The 19,328-nt window shown below is 46.4% G+C and overlaps 1 protein-coding gene across 5 annotated transcripts in view; it reads left to right on the forward strand.

Moving 5' to 3' along the window:
- The first annotated feature begins 6,201 nt into the window (after positions 1–6,201).
- LOC129842297 (collagen alpha-2(VI) chain-like) overlaps positions 6,202–19,328 on the forward strand; it is a 54,408-nt gene continuing 41,281 nt past the window's right edge. For 2 of the 5 annotated variants that reach the window (XM_055910787.1, XM_055910791.1), the window contains exons 1-4: positions 6,202–6,390; positions 9,390–9,480; positions 12,222–12,322; positions 17,931–18,074. In XM_055910787.1, the coding sequence (XP_055766762.1) occupies positions 9,399–9,480; positions 12,222–12,322; positions 17,931–18,074 (327 nt within the window). In that variant the 5' untranslated portion in view covers positions 6,202–6,390; positions 9,390–9,398. Of the gene's footprint in view, positions 6,391–9,380; positions 9,481–12,221; positions 12,323–15,722; positions 15,828–17,930; positions 18,075–19,328 lie in introns of those variants that run through there. The other 3 variants (XM_055910788.1, XM_055910789.1, XM_055910790.1) reach the window with 3 other exon arrangements.

Raw genomic sequence — 19,328 nt, forward strand, 5'->3', positions numbered from 1 at the left:
ACAAAATAGGAAAAACGCCAAGGGGGATGAATACTTTTGCAAGGCACTGTACCTCCCGAGAGAGTTTCCGACTGCTGTATATATTAGACCTTGGGACAAGAAAAACAACCAGCTGGCACTTTATAAACTCAACGAGGCTATAAACAAGCAGGACACCATGCACCCGGAAGCTGCTATAAACAAGCAGGACACCCGGAAGCTGCTTGCCTTGTTGCCAGTGATTTTAATTCTGCATCATTAAGACACGCACAACTTTCATGTCTCCTTCGTCACTACGGCAATAAAGTCTTAGAGCTCTATTACTTTACCCACAAGCAAGGATACAAGGCGCTCACTCGTCCACCCTTCGGCAAATCAGATCATGACTCTACTACTGCTTCCTGTTTACAAGCAGAAGCTCAAACAGGAAGTACCCCATGACACGCTCCGTATGAGAAATGGTCCTCAAATCGGAGGCTATGCTACATGAGATTTGCTAGCACTGACTGGAATATGTTCTGGGACTCCGCCAATAGCATCAACAAGCTAATCACTTCCGTCACCGGCTACATTAGGAAATGCATCGCCGACGTTGTCCACACAGGACTATCGTAGCCAACGCCGAGGTTACAGCTGAGGACAGGAACAAGTACAAGAAGTCCCGCTACAGCCTCTGCAGAGCCATCAAATAAGCAAAAGAACAATATATGAGCAAGGTGGAATCCTATTACGCCCGCCGACGACCCACCAGATGTGGCAGGGATCTGCCGAATAATGCTTCTCTACCAGATTAACTTCATGCATTTTATGCACACTTCGACAAAAACAACACCGGGCCGTACACGAGGTCCCCCGGTGACTGGCACATCTCGCCCTCCGAGGTCCCCCGGTGAATGGCACATCTCGCCCTCCGAGGTCCCCCGGTGACTGGCACATCTCGCCCTCCGAGGTCCCCCGGTGACTGGCACATCTCGCCCTCCGAGGTCCCCCGGTGACTGGCACATCTCGCCCTCCGAGGTCCCCCGGTGACTGGCACATCTCGCCCTCCGAGGTCCCCCGGTGACTGGCACATCTCGCCCTCCGTGGCAGACATTAGCTTTTAATCAGGTCAACACTCATAAGGCAAGAGGCCGGACGGTATTCCAGGGGGCATTCCCAGCGCAGAACAGCTGGCAGGAATATTCACGTCATTCTCAACCTCTCCTTATCGCAGTCTGAAGCTGACCACCGTCATTTCTGTTCACATGAACTCTAAGGTTACCTGCCACAATTAGTACCGGCCTGAAGCACTCACATCTATAATCATGAAGTACTTTGAAAGGCTGGTTATGGCACACATCAACTCCATCATCCCAGATACCCTATTACCCACCCTAATTTGCATACCAACCCAACAGATCCATAGACAATGTAATCTCTATTGTACTTCACACTGCCCTTTCCCACCTGGACAAGAGGAACACCTATGTGAGAATGCTGTTCATTGACTTCAGCTCAGCGTTTAACACCATAGTCCCCTCTAAGCTCACTACGAAGCTTTGGTCCCTGGGACTGATCACCTTCATCTGGATCCTGAACTTCCTGACAGGCCACCCCCAGGTGGTGAGGGTAGTTAATATCACCTCCACCACGCTGACCCTAAACACGGAGGCCCCTCAGGGGTGTGTGCTTAGTCCGCTCCTGTACTCCCTGTTCACTCATGACTGCACAGCCAGGCATGACTCCAACACCATCATCAAGTTTGCTGACGACACAACGGTGGTAGGCCTGATCACCAGCAATGATGAGACAGCCTACAGAGAGAAGGTCAGTGACCTGGCAGAGTGGTTCCGGAACAACAACCTCTACCACAACATCAGTATGACCAAAGAAACTGATTGTGGAATACAGGATACAGGCTGGCGAGCGCGCCCCCATCTTCATTGATGCAGCGGAGCTTCAAGTTCCTCGGTGTCCAAATCACTAAGGACTTAATATGGTCTACACACACGCAAACAGTCATGAAGAAAGCGTGACAGCACCTCTTCCCTTTCAGGAAGAGGGGGAAGATCCTCAAAAAGTTATACAGTTGTACAATTGAGAGCATCTTGACTGGCTGCATCACCGCTTGGTATGGCATCTGCACCGCACACGATTGCATGGCCCTACAGCCCAGTATATCACTGGGGCTGAGCTCCCTGGCATCCGGGACCTCTATATCAGGAGGTGGGAAAGGAAAGCCCGGAAAATTGTTAGTCTCCAGCCACCCAAACCAGTGGTACCGGAGCATCAAGTCTGACACCAACAGGCTCCTGAACAGCTTCTATCCCCAAGCCATAAGACTGTTCTCTCTGCTTCAAAACATCCAGTGGTACCGGTGCATCAAGTCTGACATCAACAGGCTCCTGAACAGCTTTTAACCCCAAGCCATAAGACTGCTAAATAGCTAACAAAATGGCTACACTTACTTGCCTTACTGAAGAGAGTAGTGACCTTCAACATGGCATTGTCATGGATGCCACCTTTCCAACAAGTCAGTTTGTCAAGTTTCTGCCATGCTAGAGCTGCCCCGGTCAAACTGTAAGGGCTGTTATTGTGAAGTGGAAACATCTAGGAGCAACAACAGCTCAGCCGCGAAGTGGTAGACCACACAAACTCACAGAACGAGACCGCGAATGCTGATGCGCATAGCGCGTAAAAATCGTCTGTCCTCGGTTGCAACACTACGTAGTTCCAAACTGCCTGTCAGCACAATAACTGTTCTTTGGGAGCTTCATGAAATGGGTTTCCGTGGCTGAGCAACCGCACACAAGCCTAAGATCACCATGCACAATGCCAAGCGTCGACTGGAGTGGTGTAAAGCTCGCCGCAATTGGACTCTGGAGCTGTGGAAAGGCGTTCTCTGGAGTGATGAATCACGCTTACCCATCTAGCAGTCCGATGGACAAATATGGGTTTGGCGGATGCTAGGAGAACACTACCTGCCCGAATGCATAGTGCCAACTGTAAAGTTTGGTGGAGGAGGAATAATGGTCTGGGGCTGTTTTTCATGGATAGGGCCCCTTAGTTCCAGTGAAGGGAAATCTTAACGCTACAAATGACGTTCTAGACGATTCTGTGCTATCCAACTTTGTGGCAACAGTTTGGGGATGGCCCTTTCCTGTTTTAGCATGACAATGCCCCCGCGCACAAAGTGAGGTTCATACAGAGATAGTTTGTCGAGATTGGTGTGGAAGAACTTGACTGGCCTGCACAGAGCCCTGACCTCAACCCCATCAAACACCTTCGGGATGAATTGGAACGTCGAATGCAAGCAAGGCCCAATCGCCCAACATCAGTGCCCGACCTCACTAATGCTCTTGTAGCTGAATAGAAGCAAGTCCCCGCAGCAATATTCCAACATCTAGTGGAAAGCCTTCCCAGAAGAGTGGAGGCTGTTATAACAGCAATGTTCCAACATCTAGTGGAAAGCCTTCCCAGAAGAGTGGAGGCTGTTATAGCAGCAATGTTCCAACATCTAGTGGAAAGCCTTCCCAGAAGAATGGAGGCTGTTATAGCAGCAATGTTCCAACATCTAGTGGAAAGACTTCCCAGAAGAGTGGAGGCTGTTATAGCAGCAATGTTCCAACATCTAGTGGAAAGCCTTCCCAGAAGAGTGGAGGCTGTTATAGCAGCAATGTTCCAACATCTAGTGGAAAGACTTCCCAGAAGAGTGGAGGCTGTTATAGCAGCAATGTTCCAACATCTAGTGGAAAGCCTTCACAGAAGAGTGGAGGCTGTTATAACAGCAATGTTCCAACATCTAGTGGAAAGCCTTCCCAGAAGAGTGGAGGCTGTTATAGCAGCAATGTTCCAACATCTAGTGGAAAGCCTTCCCAGAAGAATGGAGGCTGTTATAGCAGCAATGTTCCAACATCTAGTGGAAAGCCTTCCCAGAAGCGTGGAGGCTGTTATAGCAGCAATGTTCCAACATCTAGTGGAAAGCCTTCCCAGAAGAGTGGAGGCTGTTATAGCAGCAATGTTCCAACATCTAGTGGAAAGACTTCCCAGAAGAGTGGAGGCTGTTATAGCAGCAATGTTCCAACATCTAGTGGAAAGCCTTCCCAGAAGAGTGGAGGTTGTTATAGCAGCAATGTTCCAACATCTAGTGGAAAGCCTTCCCAGAAGAGTGGAGGCTGTTATAGCAGCAATGTTCCAACATCTAGTGGAAAGCCTTCCCAGAAGAGTGGAGGCTGTTATAGCAGCAATGTTCCAACATCTAGTGGAAAGCCTTCCCAGAAGAGTGGAGGCTGTTATAGCAGCAATGTTCCAACATCTAGTGGAAAGCCTTCCCAGAAGAGTGGAGGCTGTTATAGCAGCAATGTTCCAACATCTAGTGGAAATCCTTCCCAGAAGAGTGGAGGCTGTTATAGCAGCAAAGGGGGGGACCAACTCCTTATTAAAGCCTTCCCAGAAGAGTGGAGGCTGTTATAGCAGCAAAGGGGGGGGACCAACTCCATATTAAAGCCTTCCCAGAAGAGTGGAGGCTGTTATAGCAGCAAAGGGGGGACCAACTCCATATTAAAGCCTTCCCAGAAGAGTGGAGGCTGTTATAGCAGCAATGTTCCAACATCTAGTGGAAAGCCTTCCCAGAAGAGTGGAGGCTGTTATATTGGCAAAGGGGGGACCAACACCATATTAAAGCCTTCCCAGAAGAGTGGAGGCTGTTATAGCAGCAATGTTCCAACATCTAGTGGAAAGCCTTCCCAGAAGAGTGGAGGCTGTTGTAGTAGCAAAGGGGGGACCAACACCATATTAAAGCCTTCCCAGAAGAGTGGAGGCTGTTATAGCAGCAATGTTCCAACATCTAGTGGAAAGCCTTCCCAGAAGAGTGGAGGCTGTTAACGCAGCAAAGGGGGGTCCAACTCCATATTAATGCCTTCCCAGAAGAGTGGAGGCTGTTATAGCAGCAAAGGGGGACCAACTCCATATTAATGACTTCCCAGAAGAGTGGAGGCTGTTATAGCAGCAAAGGGGGGACCAACTCCATATTAATGCCTTCCCAGAAGAGTGGAGGCTGTTATAGCAGCAAAGGGGGGACCAACTCCATATTAATGACTTCCCAGAAGAGTGGAGGCTGTTATAGCAGCAAAGGGGGACCAACTCCATATTAATGACTTCCCAGAAGAGTGGAGGCTGTTATAGCAGCAAAGGGGAACCAACTCCATATTAATGACTTCCCAGAAGAGTGGAGGCTGTTGACGCAGCAAAGGGGGGTCCAACTCCATCTTAATGCCTTCCCAGAAGAGTGGAGGCTGTTATAGCAGCAAAGGGGGGACCAACTCCATATTAATGCCTTCCCAGAAGAGTGGAGGCTGTTATAGCAGCAACGGGGGGACCAACTCCATATTAATGACTTCCCTGAAGAGTGGAGGCTGTTATAGCAGCAAAGGGGGACCAACTCCATATTAATGACCATCATTTTGGAATGAGATTTTGGACCAGCGGCTGTCCACATACTTTTGGTCATGTAGTGTATCTGACCATATAAACATGTATAACACATGCAGTACACACACACACACACACACACACACACACACACACACACACACACACACACACACACACACACACACACACACACACACACACACACACACACACACACACACACACACACACACACACACACACACACACACGGTTTTGTATTCAGTGATGTTTAGTATAAACGCCTCATGTCTTCAAATCACTACCAGACACAGCCCACATCTCCACATGTAGTGTGTGTGTGTGTGCGTGCGTGCGTGTGTGCGTGCGTGCGTGTGTGCGTGCATGTGTGTAGAGCTCAAAAATGTGCCTAGTTCAATCCCAGTCCATTTCCCTGTGAATCCATTCCATGTGTGTTCTATTACCATCCAGATGACATCCAATAAGATTTAAGAGCCCTGATGCCGCGCACCATGGTCTGTGTATGAGCTAAGTGTGTGCCCGGGCCCCAGGCCTCGCTATAAGCACTCATATGGTCGACTTAGAGCCTCCTGAGCTGTCTCAAGCTTTGCTGCAAGGCATAATCAAAACAAGTCATATCACTGAATGCTGAACGGAGATAAACAGGGCGCGCACCAACACAAGTGCACGTACACACGCACGAGCTCGCAAACACGCACGCACGCACACATACACGCACGCACCCCTCCTGTGGACCTAGGGCGCCTCCACGCGGACGCAGGCGGGAGAACAGGAGGAGGGATCAGAACAGCTCGAGCTCAAGGAGCCAAACGGTAGAGCGAGCGCCTCTTCTTCTGAAGGACGCCTGGACCTCGCGCGTATCCAGGACTTTATTATTTTATTCCTCTCTTTTTCTCCTCCTTTCCTACCGTTCTCTTTCCCACGAGATGAGTGACTGATCCAGAGAGGGTCCTACGCGCTGTTATTCTAAAGTTTTGGGTGAGTTTGGAAAGTTTCAACTGTTGCAGTGTCTCTGCGGTAAATTCGCCCAAGTCGCTCTCTCTTTCCCTCTCTTTCTTTCTTTCTTTCTTTCTTTCTTTCTTTCTTTCTTTCTTTCTTTCTTTCTTTCTTTCTTTCTTTCTTTCTTTCTTTCTTTCTCTGTCTCTATGTCTTTCTGTCTCGATTATCATTCATATCCGATTCAAATATACGTTATGTAGTAAATGTGTTTGTGATGTATTTGAATACATGAACGCGCATTGCCTCCACCCTCATTTGAAGACCCGTTAGTTAGCTATAAACGATTTGGCAAACGATACATTTTCCATCATAGACAGAGTTGTTAAAATGCTTCAGTCCTGACTGGGTGCGTCCCAGATGCAGGCCTGCACACATTAGAAATCCATGATTTCGTTTTCGTATCGTTCCTGAGATGTTAAAATGTATTGTAAATATATAATATTCTGCTCAGGTTTGCGCAGTGAATGTGTGTATTATTCTGGAACGCACCCTGTGTGTCTGGGACGCACCCTGTGTATCTGGGACGCACCCTGTGTATCTGGAACGCACCCTGTGTAACGCACCCTGTGGAACGCACCCTGTGGAACGCACCCTGTGTAACGCACCCTGTGTAACGCACCCTGTGTAACGCGCCCTGTGTATCTGGAACGCACCCTGTGTATCTGGGACGCAGAACAAGCCTCCCAGTTCGTCCCCATTAAACCATGCATTACCAGATCTTACCGCGAGAGGAGGCTGCAGGAGCGCATGTCCATGGAAAGTTGTATAGTCGGTGGGCGTGACTTTCTTTGTGTGTGTGTGTGTGTGTGTGTGTGTGTGTGTGTGTGTGTGTGTGTGTGTGTGTGTGTGTGTGTGTGTGTGTGTGTGTGTGTGTGTGTGTGTGTGTGTGTGTGTGTGTGTGTGTGTGTGTGTGTGTGTGTGTGTGTGTGTGTGTGTCTGTTTGTAGCCATCCTATAGGCCTACAGGTGCTGCGTGTTGTGAGGGTTTCAGAGACAATGGAGCGGAGGAGGAGAGAAGAGGAGAGAGAAGTTAAGAGGAGAGGGGATGAGAAGAGGAAAGAGAAGAGAGGAAAGGGGAAGGGAATGGAAAAGAAGAGGAGACGAGAAAAGGAGAGGAGAACGGAGAGAAGATAGGAGAGAAGGGAGAGGAGAGGAGCGAGAAATTAAGAGAGGAGAGAGAGGAGAAGTGAAGAAAGGAAAGAAGAGGAGAGAGAGGAGAGGACAAGTAAGGAAAGGAGAGAAGGGAAGGGAGGAGAGAGAGGAGAGAAGTTAAGGGAGGAGAGAGAGGAGATGAGAGGAGAGAGAGAGAAGACAGTAGAGAGAGAGAGAGAGAAGAAGCGAAGGGAGTAGAGGAGAGAGAGGAGAAACGAGGAGAAACGAGGAGACAGAGGAGAGGAGAGGAGAGAGAAGAGAAGAGAAGTTAAGGGAGGAGAGGAGAGGAGAGAACAATAGAAACCATGAGTTTTATAACGTTCCACTTATTCCATCCCAATTAGCCTGTCCTCTGATATCTCAGCCCACCAGCCACCACTGCTGGTCATAAATTAATGGGTGAATGAGATGTTGAGAGGCAGGCACCAACATGGCAACCACCTCCACAGTTGGCCAATCTCTCTTTGTATTCTATTATTTCAATTGGTAGTTACAGTCTTGTCCCATCGCTGCAACTCCCGTACGGAATCGGGGGAGGCGAAGGTCGAGAGCCGTGCGTCCTCCGAAACACAACTAAGCCGCACTGCTTCTTGACACAATGCCCACTTAATCCGGAAGCCAGCCGCACTAATGTGTTGGAGGAAACACCGTACACCTGGCGACCGTGTCAGCGTACACTGCGCCCGGCCCGCCACAGGAGTCGCTAGTGCGTGATGGTTTGGCGTGCCGGCCAAACCCTCCCCTAACCCGCCGGACCAATTGTGCGCCGCCCCATGGGTCTCCAGGTCGCGGCCAGCTGCGACAGAGCCTCTAACCAGGATCTCTAGTGGCACAGCTAACACTGTGATGGAGACTGGACTCTAACCAGGATCTCTAGTGACACAGCGAACACTGTGATGCAGTGTCTTAGACCACTGAGACAGAGCCTGGACTCTAACCCAGGATCTCTAGTGACACAGCTAACACTGAGACAGAGCCTGGACTCTAACCAGGATCTCTAGTGACACAACTAACACTGTGATGGAGACTGGACTCTAACCAGAATCTCTAGTGGCACAGCTAACACTGAGACAGAGCCTGGACTCTAACCAGAATCTCTAGTGACACAACTAACACTGTGATGGAGACTGGACTCTAACCAGAATCTCTAGTGGCACAGCTAACACTGAGACAGAGCCTGGACTCTAACCAGAATCTCTAGTGGCACAGCTAACACTGTGATGGAGACTGGACTCTAACCAGGATCTCTAGTGACACAGCGAACACTGTGATGCAGTGTCTTAGACCACTGAGACTGATGCTGACTTCCTATTACTGTCCAGGCATCTGTATGTGAGGGGTATCTGTATGTGAGGGGTATCTGTATGTGAGGGGTATCTGTATATGAGGGCTATCTGTATGTGAGGGGTATCTGTATGTGAGGGGTATCTGTATGTGAGGGGTATCTGTATGTGAGGGGTATCTGTATGTGAGGGGTATCTGTATGTGAGGGGTATCTGTATATGAGGGCTATCTGTATGTGAGGGGTATCTGTATATGAGGGGTATCTGTATGTGAGGGGTATCTGTATATGAGGGCTATCTGTATGTGAGGGGTATCTGTATATGAGGGGTATCTGTATATGAGGGGTATCTGTATGTGAGGGGTATCTGTATGAATTCTATGCTAATGTAATGTGATTTTGTGTGTGTGTGTGTGTGTGTGTGTGTGTGTGTGTGTGTGTGTGTGTGTGTGTGTGTGTGTGTGTGTGTGTGTGTGTGTGTGTGTGTGTGTGTGTGTGTGTGTGTGTGTGTGTGTGTGTGTGTGCGTTTGTGTCATGTCGGTTAGAAGGAGAGGATGATGATGAGGTCCGAGGTCATCGCGCTGTGCTTCCTGTTCGGAGCCGCGGCACACGCACAGGCCGTCCCAGAATGCAACAGTGAGTTCCCTTTACACCATGCAACTGTCTGCTTCTGTCATCATACTCCGGTCCCCAGTGGTCCTGGTCTAAAGTAGTGCACTATATAGGGTCCTGGTCTAAAGTAGTGCACTATATAGGGTCCTGGTCTAAAGTAGTGCACTATATAGGGCCCTGATCAAAAGTAGTGCACTATATAGGGCCCTGGTCTAAAGTAGTGCACTATATAGGGCCCTGGTCTAAAGTAGTGCACTATATAGGGTCCTGGTCTAAAGTAGTGCACTATATAGGGTCCTGGTCTAAAGTAGTGCACTATATAGGGTCCTGGTCTAAAGTAGTGCCCTATATAGGGTCCTGGTCTAAAGTAGTGCACTATATAGGGTCCTGGTCTAAAGTAGTGCACTATATAGGGTCCTGATCAAAAGTAGTGCACTATATAGGGCCCTGATCAAAAGTAGTGCACTATATAGGGCCCTGATCAAAAGTAGTGCACTATATAGGGTCCTGGTCTAAAGTAGTGCACTATATAGGGTCCTGGTCTAAAGTAGTGCACTATATAGGGTCCTGGTGTAAAGTAGTGCACTATATAGGGTCCTGGTCTAAAGTAGTGCACTATATAGGGTCCTGGTCTAAAGTAGTGCACTATATAGGGTCCTGGTCTAAAGTAGTGCACTATATAGGGTCCTGATCAAAAGTAGTGCACTATATTGGGCCCTGATCTAAAGTAGTGCACTATATAGGGCCCTGATCAAAAGTAGTGCACTATATAGGGCCCTGATCAAAAGTAGTGCACTATATTGGGCCCTGATCAAAAGTAGTGCACTATATTGGGCCCTGATCAAAAGTAGTGCACTATATAGGGCCCTGATCAAAAGTAGTGCACTATATAGTGCCCTGATCAAAAGTAGTGCACTATATTGGGCCCTGATCAAAAGTAGTGCACTATATAGGGCCCTGATCAAAAGTAGTGCACTATATTGGGCCCTGATCAAAAGTAGTGCACTATATAGGCCCTGATCAAAAGTAGTGCACTATATAGTGCCCTGATCAAAAGTAGTGCACTATATTGGGCCCTGATCAAAAGTAGTGCACTATATAGGGCCCTGATCAAAAGTAGTGCACTATATTGGGCCCTGATCAAAAGTAGTGCACTATATTGGGCCCTGATCAAAAGTAGTGCACTATATAGTGCCCTGATCAAAAGTAGTGCACTATATAGGGCCCTGATCAAAAGTAGTGCACTATATAGGGCCCTGATCAAAAGTAGTGCACTATATAGTGCCCTGATCAAAAGTAGTGCACTATATAGGGCCCTGATCAAAAGAAGTGCACTATATAGGGCCCTGATCAAAAGTAGTGCACTATATAGGGCCCTGATCAAAAGTAGTGCACTATATAGGGCCCTGATCAAAAGTAGTGCACTAAATTGGGCCCTGATCAAAAGTAGTGCACTATATAGGGCCCTGATCAAAAGTAGTGCACTATATTGGGCCCTGATCAAAAGTAGTGCACTATATAGGGCCCTGATCAAAAGTAGTGCACTATATTGGGCCCTGATCAAAAGTAGTGCACTATATAGGGCCCTGATCAAAAGTAGTGCACTATATAGGGCCCTGATCAAAAGTAGTGCATTATATAGGGCCCTGATCAAAAGTAGTGCACTATGTTGGGCCCTGATCAAAAGTAGTGCACTATATAGGGCCCTGATCAAAAGTAGTGCACTATATAGGGCCCTGATCAAAAGTAGTGCACTATATAGGGCCCTGATCAAAAGTAGTGCACTATATAGTGCCCTGATCAAAAGTAGTGCACTATATTGGGCCCTGATCAAAAGTAGTGCACTATATAGGGCCCTGATCAAAAGTAGTGCACTATATTGGGCCCTGATCAAAAGTAGTGCACTATATTGGGCCCTGATCAAAAGTAGTGCACTATATAGGGCCCTGATCAAAAGTAGTGCACTATATAGTGCCCTGATCAAAAGTAGTGCACTATATAGGGCCCTGATCAAAAGTAGTGCACTATATAGGGCCCTGATCAAAAGTAGTGCACTATATAGGGCCCTGATCAAAAGTAGTGCACTATATAGGGCCCTGATCAAAAGAAGTGCACTATATAGGGCCCTGATCAAAAGAAGTGCACTATATAGGGCCCTGATCAAAAGTAGTGCACTATATAGGGCCTTGATCAAAAGTAGTGCACTAAATTGGGCCCTGATCAAAAGTAGTGCACTATATACTGCCCTGATCAAAAGTAGTGCACTATATTGGGCCCTGATCAAAAGTAGTGCACTATATAGGGCCCTGATCAAAAGTAGTGCACTATGTTGGGCCCTGATCAAAAGTAGTGCACTATATAGGGCCCTAAACAAAAGTAGTGCACTATATATAGGGCCCTGATCAAAAGTAGTGCACTATATAGGGCCCTGATCAAAAGTAGTGCAATATATAGGGCCCTGATCAAAAGTAGTGCCATATATGGTGCCCTGATCAAAAGTAGTGCACTATATAGGGCATAGGGTGTCATTTGGGACTTATGCAGCCTGTATTAAACTTATCACAGACAGATGTTCTTTGATGTTTCTCAGTTTGGTTTACACAACAATAACTAACACATTGACTTTTAGATTCAGTTGATATTAATGTGATTATGTTTACATGTGCGTTTCCGTTAACATGTTTCCTAACGGGGTTGTGTGTGTGTGTGTGTGTGTGTGTGTGTGTGTGTGTGTGTGTGTGTGTGTGTCTGTGTGTGTTCTGCAGAGAAACATGAGTGTCCTATAGATGTGTACTTTACGATCGACACGTCTGAGACCATCGCCCTGCAAGAACCTCCCCCTGGATCGCTGGTGGAGAGCATTAAGGTTCCTACTACTATATTATAATGTTCCCCCTCCCCCTGGATCACTGGTGGAGAGCATTAAGGTTCCTACTACTATATTATAATGTTCCCCCTCCCCCTGGATCACTGGTGGAGAGCATTAAGGTTCCTACTACTATATTATAATGTTCCCCCTGGATCACTGGTGGAGAGCATTAAGGTTCCTACTACTATATTATAATGTTCCCCCTGGATCACTGGTGGAGAGCATTAAGGTTCCTACTACTATATTATAATGTTCCCCCTGGATCACTGGTGGAGAGCATTAAGGTTCCTACTACTATATTATAATGTTCCCCCTCCCCCTGGATCACTGGTGGAGAGCATTAAGGTTCCTACTACTATATTATAATGTTCCCCCTGGATCACTGGTGGAGAGCATTAAGGTTCCTACTACTATATTATAATGTTCCCCCTCCCCCTGGATCACTGGTGGAGAGCATTAAGGTTCCTACTACTATATTATAATGTTCCCCCTCCCCCTGGATCACTGGTGGAGAGCATTAAGGTTCCTACTACTATATTATAATGTCCCCCCTCCCCCTGGATCACTGGTGGAGAGCATTAAGGTTCCTACTACTATATTATAATGTCCCCCCTCCCCCTGGATCACTGGTGGAGAGCATTAAGGTTCCTACTACTATATTATAATGTTCCCCCTCCCCCTGGATCACTGGTGGAGAGCATTAAGGTTCCTACTACTATATTATAATGTTCCCCCTGGATCACTGGTGGAGAGCATTAAGGTTCCTACTACTATATTATAATGTCCCCCCTGGATCACTGGTGGAGAGCATTAAGGTTCCTACTACTATATTATAATGTCCCCCCTCCCCCTGGATCACTAGTGGAGAGCATTAAGGTTCCTACTACTATATTATAATGTTCCCCCTCCCCCTGGATCACTGGTGGAGAGCATTAAGGTTCCTACTACTATATTATAATGTTCCCCCTCCCCCTGGATCACTGGTGGAGAGCATTAAGGTTCCTACTACTATATTGTAATGTTCCCCCTGGATCACTGGTGGAGAGCATTAAGGTTCCTACTACTATATTATAATGTTCCCCCTGGATCACTGGTGGAGAGCATTAAGGTTCCTACTACTATATTGTAATGTTCCCCCTGGATCACTGGTGGAGAGCATTAAGGTTCCTACTACTATATTATAATGTTCCCCCTGGATCACTGGGGGAGAGCATTAAGGTTCCTACTACTATATTATAATGTTCCCCCTGGATCACTGGTGGAGAGCATTAAGGTTCCTACTACTATATTATAATGTTCCCCCTGGATCACTGGTGGAGAGCATTAAGGTTCCTACTACTATATTATAATGTTCCCCCTGGATCACTGGTGGAGAGCATTAAGGTTCCTACTACTATATTATAATGTTCCCCCTCCCCCTGGATCACTGGTGGAGAGCATTAAGGTTCCTACTACTATATTATAATGTTCCCCCTGGATCACTGGTGGAGAGCATTAAGGTTCCTACTACTATATTATAATGTTCCCCCTGGATCACTGGTGGAGAGCATTAAGGTTCCTACTACTATATTATAATGTTCCCCCTCCCCCTGGATCACTGGTGGAGAGCATTAAGGTTCCTACTACTATATTATAATGTTCCCCCTCCCCCTGGATCACTGGTGGAGAGCATTAAGGTTCCTACTACTATATTATAATGTTCCCCCTCCCCCTGGATCACTAGTGGAGAGCATTAAGGTTCCTACTACTATATTATAATGTTCCCCCTGGATCACTGGTGGAGAGCATTAAGGTTCCTACTACTATATTATAATGTTCCCCCTCCCCCTGGATCACTAGTGGAGAGCATTAAGGTTCCTACTACTAAATTATAATGTTCCCCCTGGATCACTGGTGGAGAGCATTAAGGTTCCTACTACTATATTATAATGTTCCCCCTCCCCCTGGATCACTGGTGGAGAGCATTAAGGTTCCTACTACTATATTATAATGTTCCCCCTGGATCACTGGTGGAGAGCATTAAGGTTCCTACTACTATATTATAATGTTCCCCCTCCCCCTGGATCACTAGTGGAGAGCATTAAGGTTCCTACTACTATATTATAATGTTCCCCCTGGATCACTGGTGGAGAGCATTAAGGTTCCTACTACTATATTATAATGTTCCCCCTGGATCACTGGTGGAGAGCATTAAGGTTCCTACTACTATATTATAATGTTCCCCCTGGATCACTGGTGGAGAGCATTAAGGTTCCTACTACTATATTATAATGTTCCCCCTCCACCTGGATCACTGGTGGAGAGCATTAAGGTTCCTACTACTATATTATAATGTTCCCCCTGGATCACTGGTGGAGAGCATTAAGGTTCCTACTACTATATTATAATGTTCCCCCTGGATCACTGGTGGAGAGCATTAAGGTTCCTACTACTATATTATAATGTTCCCCCTGGATCACTGGTGGAGAGCATTAAGGTTCCTACTACTATATTATAATGTTCCCCCTGGATCACTGGTGGAGAGCATTAAGGTTCCTACTACTATATTATAATGTTCCCCCTGGATCACTGGTGGAGAGCATTAAGGTTCCTACTACTATATTATAATGTTCCCCCTGGATCACTGGTGGAGAGCATTAAGGTTCCTACTACTATATTATAATGTTCCCCCTCCCCCTGGATCACTAGTGGAGAGCATTAAGGTTCCTACTACTATATTATAATGTTCCCCCTGGATCACTGGTGGAGAGCATTAAGGTTCCTACTACTATATTATAATGTTCCCCCTCCCCCTGGATCACTAGTGGAGAGCATTAAGGTTCCTACTACTAAATTATAATGTTCCCCCTGGATCACTGGTGGAGAGCATTAAGGTTCCTACTACTATATTATAATGTTCCCCCTCCCCCTGGATCACTAGTGGAGAGCATTAAGGTTCCTACTACTATATTATAATGTTCCCCCTGGATCACTGGTGGAGAGCATTAAGGTTCCTACTACTATATTATAATGTTCCCCCTGGATCACTGGTGGAGAGCATTAAGGTTCCTACTACTATATTATAATGTTCCCCCTCCCCCTGGATCACTAGTGGAGAGCATTAAGGTTCCTACTACTATATTATAATGTTCCCCCTCCCCCTGGATCACTGGTGGAGAGCATTAAGGTTCCTACTACTATATTATAATGTTCCCCCTGGATCACTGGTGGAGAGCATTAAGGTTCCTACTACTATATTATAATGTTCCCCCTGGATCACTGGTGGAGAGCATTAAGGTTCCTACTACTATATTATAATGTTCCCCCTGGATCACTGGTGGAGAGCATTAAGGTTCCTACTACTATATTATAATGTTCCCCCTCCCCCTGGATCACTGGTGGAGAGCATTAAGGTTCCTACTACTATATTATAATGTTCCCCCTGGATCACTGGTGGAGAGCATTAAGGTTCCTACTACTATATTATAATGTTCCCCCTGGATCGCTGGTGGAGAGCATTAAGGTTCCTACTACTATATTATAATGTTACCCCTCCCCCTGGATCACTGGTGGAGAGCATTAAGGTTCCTACTACTATATTATAATGTTCCCCCTGGATCACTGGTGGAGAGCATTAAGGTTCCTACTACTATATTATAATGTTACCCCTGGATCACTGGTGGAGAGCATTAAGGTTCCTACTACTATATTATAATGTTCCCCCTCCCCCTGGATCACTGGTGGAGAGCATTAAGGTTCCTACTACTATATTATAATGTTCCCCCTGGATCACTGGTGGAGAGCATTAAGGTTCCTACTACTATATTATAATGTTCCCCCTGGATCACTGGTGGAGAGCATTAAGGTTCCTACTACTATATTATAATGTTCCCCCTGGATCACTGGTGGAGAGCATTAAGGTTCCTACTACTATATTATAATGTTCCCCCTCCCCCTGGATCACTGGTGGATAGCATTAAGGTTCCTACTACTATATTATAATGTTCCCCCTGGATCACTGGTGGAGAGCATTAAGGTTCCTACTACTATATTATAATGTTCCCCCTGGATCACTGGTGGAGAGCATTAAGGTTCCTACTACTATATTATAATGTCCCCCCTCCCCCTGGATCACTGGTGGAGAGCATTAAGGTTCCTACTACTATATTATAATGTTCCCCCTCCCCCTGGATCACTGGTGGAGAGCATTAAGGTTCCTACTACTATATTATAATGTTCCCCCTGGATCACTAGTGGAGAGCATTAAGGTTCCTACTACTATATTATAATGTTCCCCCTGGATCACTGGTGGAGAGCATTAAGGTTCCTACTACTATATTATAATGTCCCCCCTCCCCCTGGATCACTGGTGGAGAGCATTAAGGTTCCTACTACTATATTATAATGTTACCCCTCCCCCTGGATCACTGGTGGAGAGCATTAAGGTTCCTACTACTATATTATAATGTTCCCCCTGGATCACTGGTGGAGAGCATTAAGGTTCCTACTACTATATTATAATGTTCCCCCTGGATCACTGGTGGAGAGCATTAAGGTTCCTACTACTATATTATAATGTCCCCCCTCCCCCTGGATCACTGGTGGAGAGCATTAAGGTTCCTACTACTATATTATAATGTTCCCCCTTCCCCTGGATCACTGGTGGAGAGCATTAAGGTTCCTACTACTATATTATAATGTTCCCCCTGGATCACTGGTGGAGAGCATTAAGGTTCCTACTACTATATTATAATGTCCCCCCTCCCCCTGGATCACTGGTGGAGAGCATTAAGGTTCCTACTACTATATTATAATGTTACCCCTCCCCCTGGATCACTGGTGGAGAGCATTAAGGTTCCTACTACTATATTATAATGTTCCCCCTCCCCCTGGATCACTGGTGGAGAGCATTAAGGTTCCTACTACTATATTATAATGTTCCCCCTGGATCACTGGTGGAGAGCATTAAGGTTCCTACTACTATATTATAATGTTCCCCCTGGATCACTGGTGGAGAGCATTAAGGTTCCTACTACTATATTATAATGTCCCCCCTCCCCCTGGATCACTGGTGGAGAGCATTAAGGTTCCTACTACTATATTATAATGTCCCCCCTCCCCCTGGATCATATGTGTGTGATGGATGGATGGATATATTTCTAACCCCTTCCTCCTCCTTGATGGATGGATATATTTCTAACCCCTTCCTCCTCCTTGATAGATGGATATATTTCTAACCCCTTCCTCCTCCTCGATGTGTGTGATAGATGGATATATTTCTAACCCCTTCCTCCTCCTTGATGGATGGATATATTTCTAACCCCTTCCTCCTCCTTGATGGATGGATATATTTCTAACCCCTTCCTCCTCCTTGATGTGTGGATATATTTCTAACCCCTTCCTCCTCCTTGATAGATGGATATATTTCTAACCCCTTCCTCCTCCTCGATGTGTGTGATAGATGGATATATTTCTAACCCCTTCCTCCTCCTTGATGTGTGTGATGGATGGATATATTTCTAACCCCTTCCTCCTCCTCGATGTGTGGATATATTTCTAACCCCTTCCTCCTCCTCGATGTGTGGATATATTTCTAACCCCTTCCTCCTCCTCGATGTGTGTGCAGATGTTTACAGAGCGCTTTGCAGAGCGTCTGGAGGATGCTGACTATAAAGGTCTGGTTCAGATCAGATGGCAGTTAGGAGGACTACACTTCTCCCAGACACAACAGATCTTCAGCCGCATACAGGCCAAGGACGCCTTCATCCAGGTGAGTCCAACTCACACACACACACACACACACTCACACACACACACACACAGGCCAAGGACGCCTTCATCCAGGTGAGTCCAACTCACACACATACAGGCCAAGGACGCCTTCATCCAGGTGAGTCCGACATGCTTATAGAGAAGGGCTCTCAACATGTACTGCACTGACACAAATGACTGATGATTGGTTGAAAGAAATTGATAATAAGAAGATTGTGGGAGCTGTACTGTTAGATTTCAGTGCAGCCTTTGATATTATTGACGATAACCTGCTGTTGAGAAAACATATGTAATGGCTTTTCAACCTCTGCCATATCGTGGATTCAGAGCTATCTATCTAATAGAACTCAAAGGGTTTTCTTTAATGGAAGCGTCTCTAATTTCAAACATGTAAAGTGTGGTGTACCACAGGGCAGCTCTCTAGGCCCTCTACTCTTTTCTATTTTTACCAATGATCTGCCGCTGGCAGTAAACACAGCCTGTGTGTCCGTGTATGTTGATGATTCATCCATATACGCATCAGCAACCACAGCTAATGAAGTCACTGAAACCCTTAACAAAGAGTTGCAGTCTGTTTTGGAATGGATGGCCAGTAATATACTGGTCCTGAACATCTCTAAAACTAAGAGCATTGCATTTGGTACAGATCATTCCCTAAGTTCTAGACCTCAGCTGAATCTAGTAATGAATGGTGTGTCTGTTGAACAAGTTGAAGAGACTAAATTACTTGGCGTTACCTTAGATTGTAAACTGTCATGGTCAAAACATAGATTCACTGGTAGTAAAGATGGGGAGAGGTCTGACCGTAATAAAGAGATGCTCTGCTTTTTTGACACCACACTCCAAAAAGCAAGTTCTGCAGACTCTAGTTTTGTCTAATCTTGATTATTGTCCAGTCGTGTAGTCCAGTGCTGCAAGGAAATACCTAGTTAAGCTACAGCTGGTCCAGAACAGAGCGGCACGTCTTGCTCTTCATTGTAATCAGAGGACTGATATAAATACTATGCAGCCAGTCTCTCTCTTGGCTTTTTATAAGAAACATTCATGTGTTGAAAATCCCAAGTTGTTTGCATAGTCAACTTTCACACAGCTCTGACACACACACTAGACATGCCACCAGGGGTCTTTTCATAGTCCCCAAATCACACAGCTCTGACACACACACTTGCCCCACCAGACATGCCACCAGGGGTCTTTTCACAGTCCCCAAATCACACAGCTCTGACACACACACTGACCCCACCAGACATGC

The sequence above is a fragment of the Salvelinus fontinalis genome, unplaced genomic scaffold (assembly GCF_029448725.1).
Source record: "Salvelinus fontinalis isolate EN_2023a unplaced genomic scaffold, ASM2944872v1 scaffold_0031, whole genome shotgun sequence".
NCBI lineage: Eukaryota > Metazoa > Chordata > Actinopteri > Salmoniformes > Salmonidae > Salvelinus > Salvelinus fontinalis.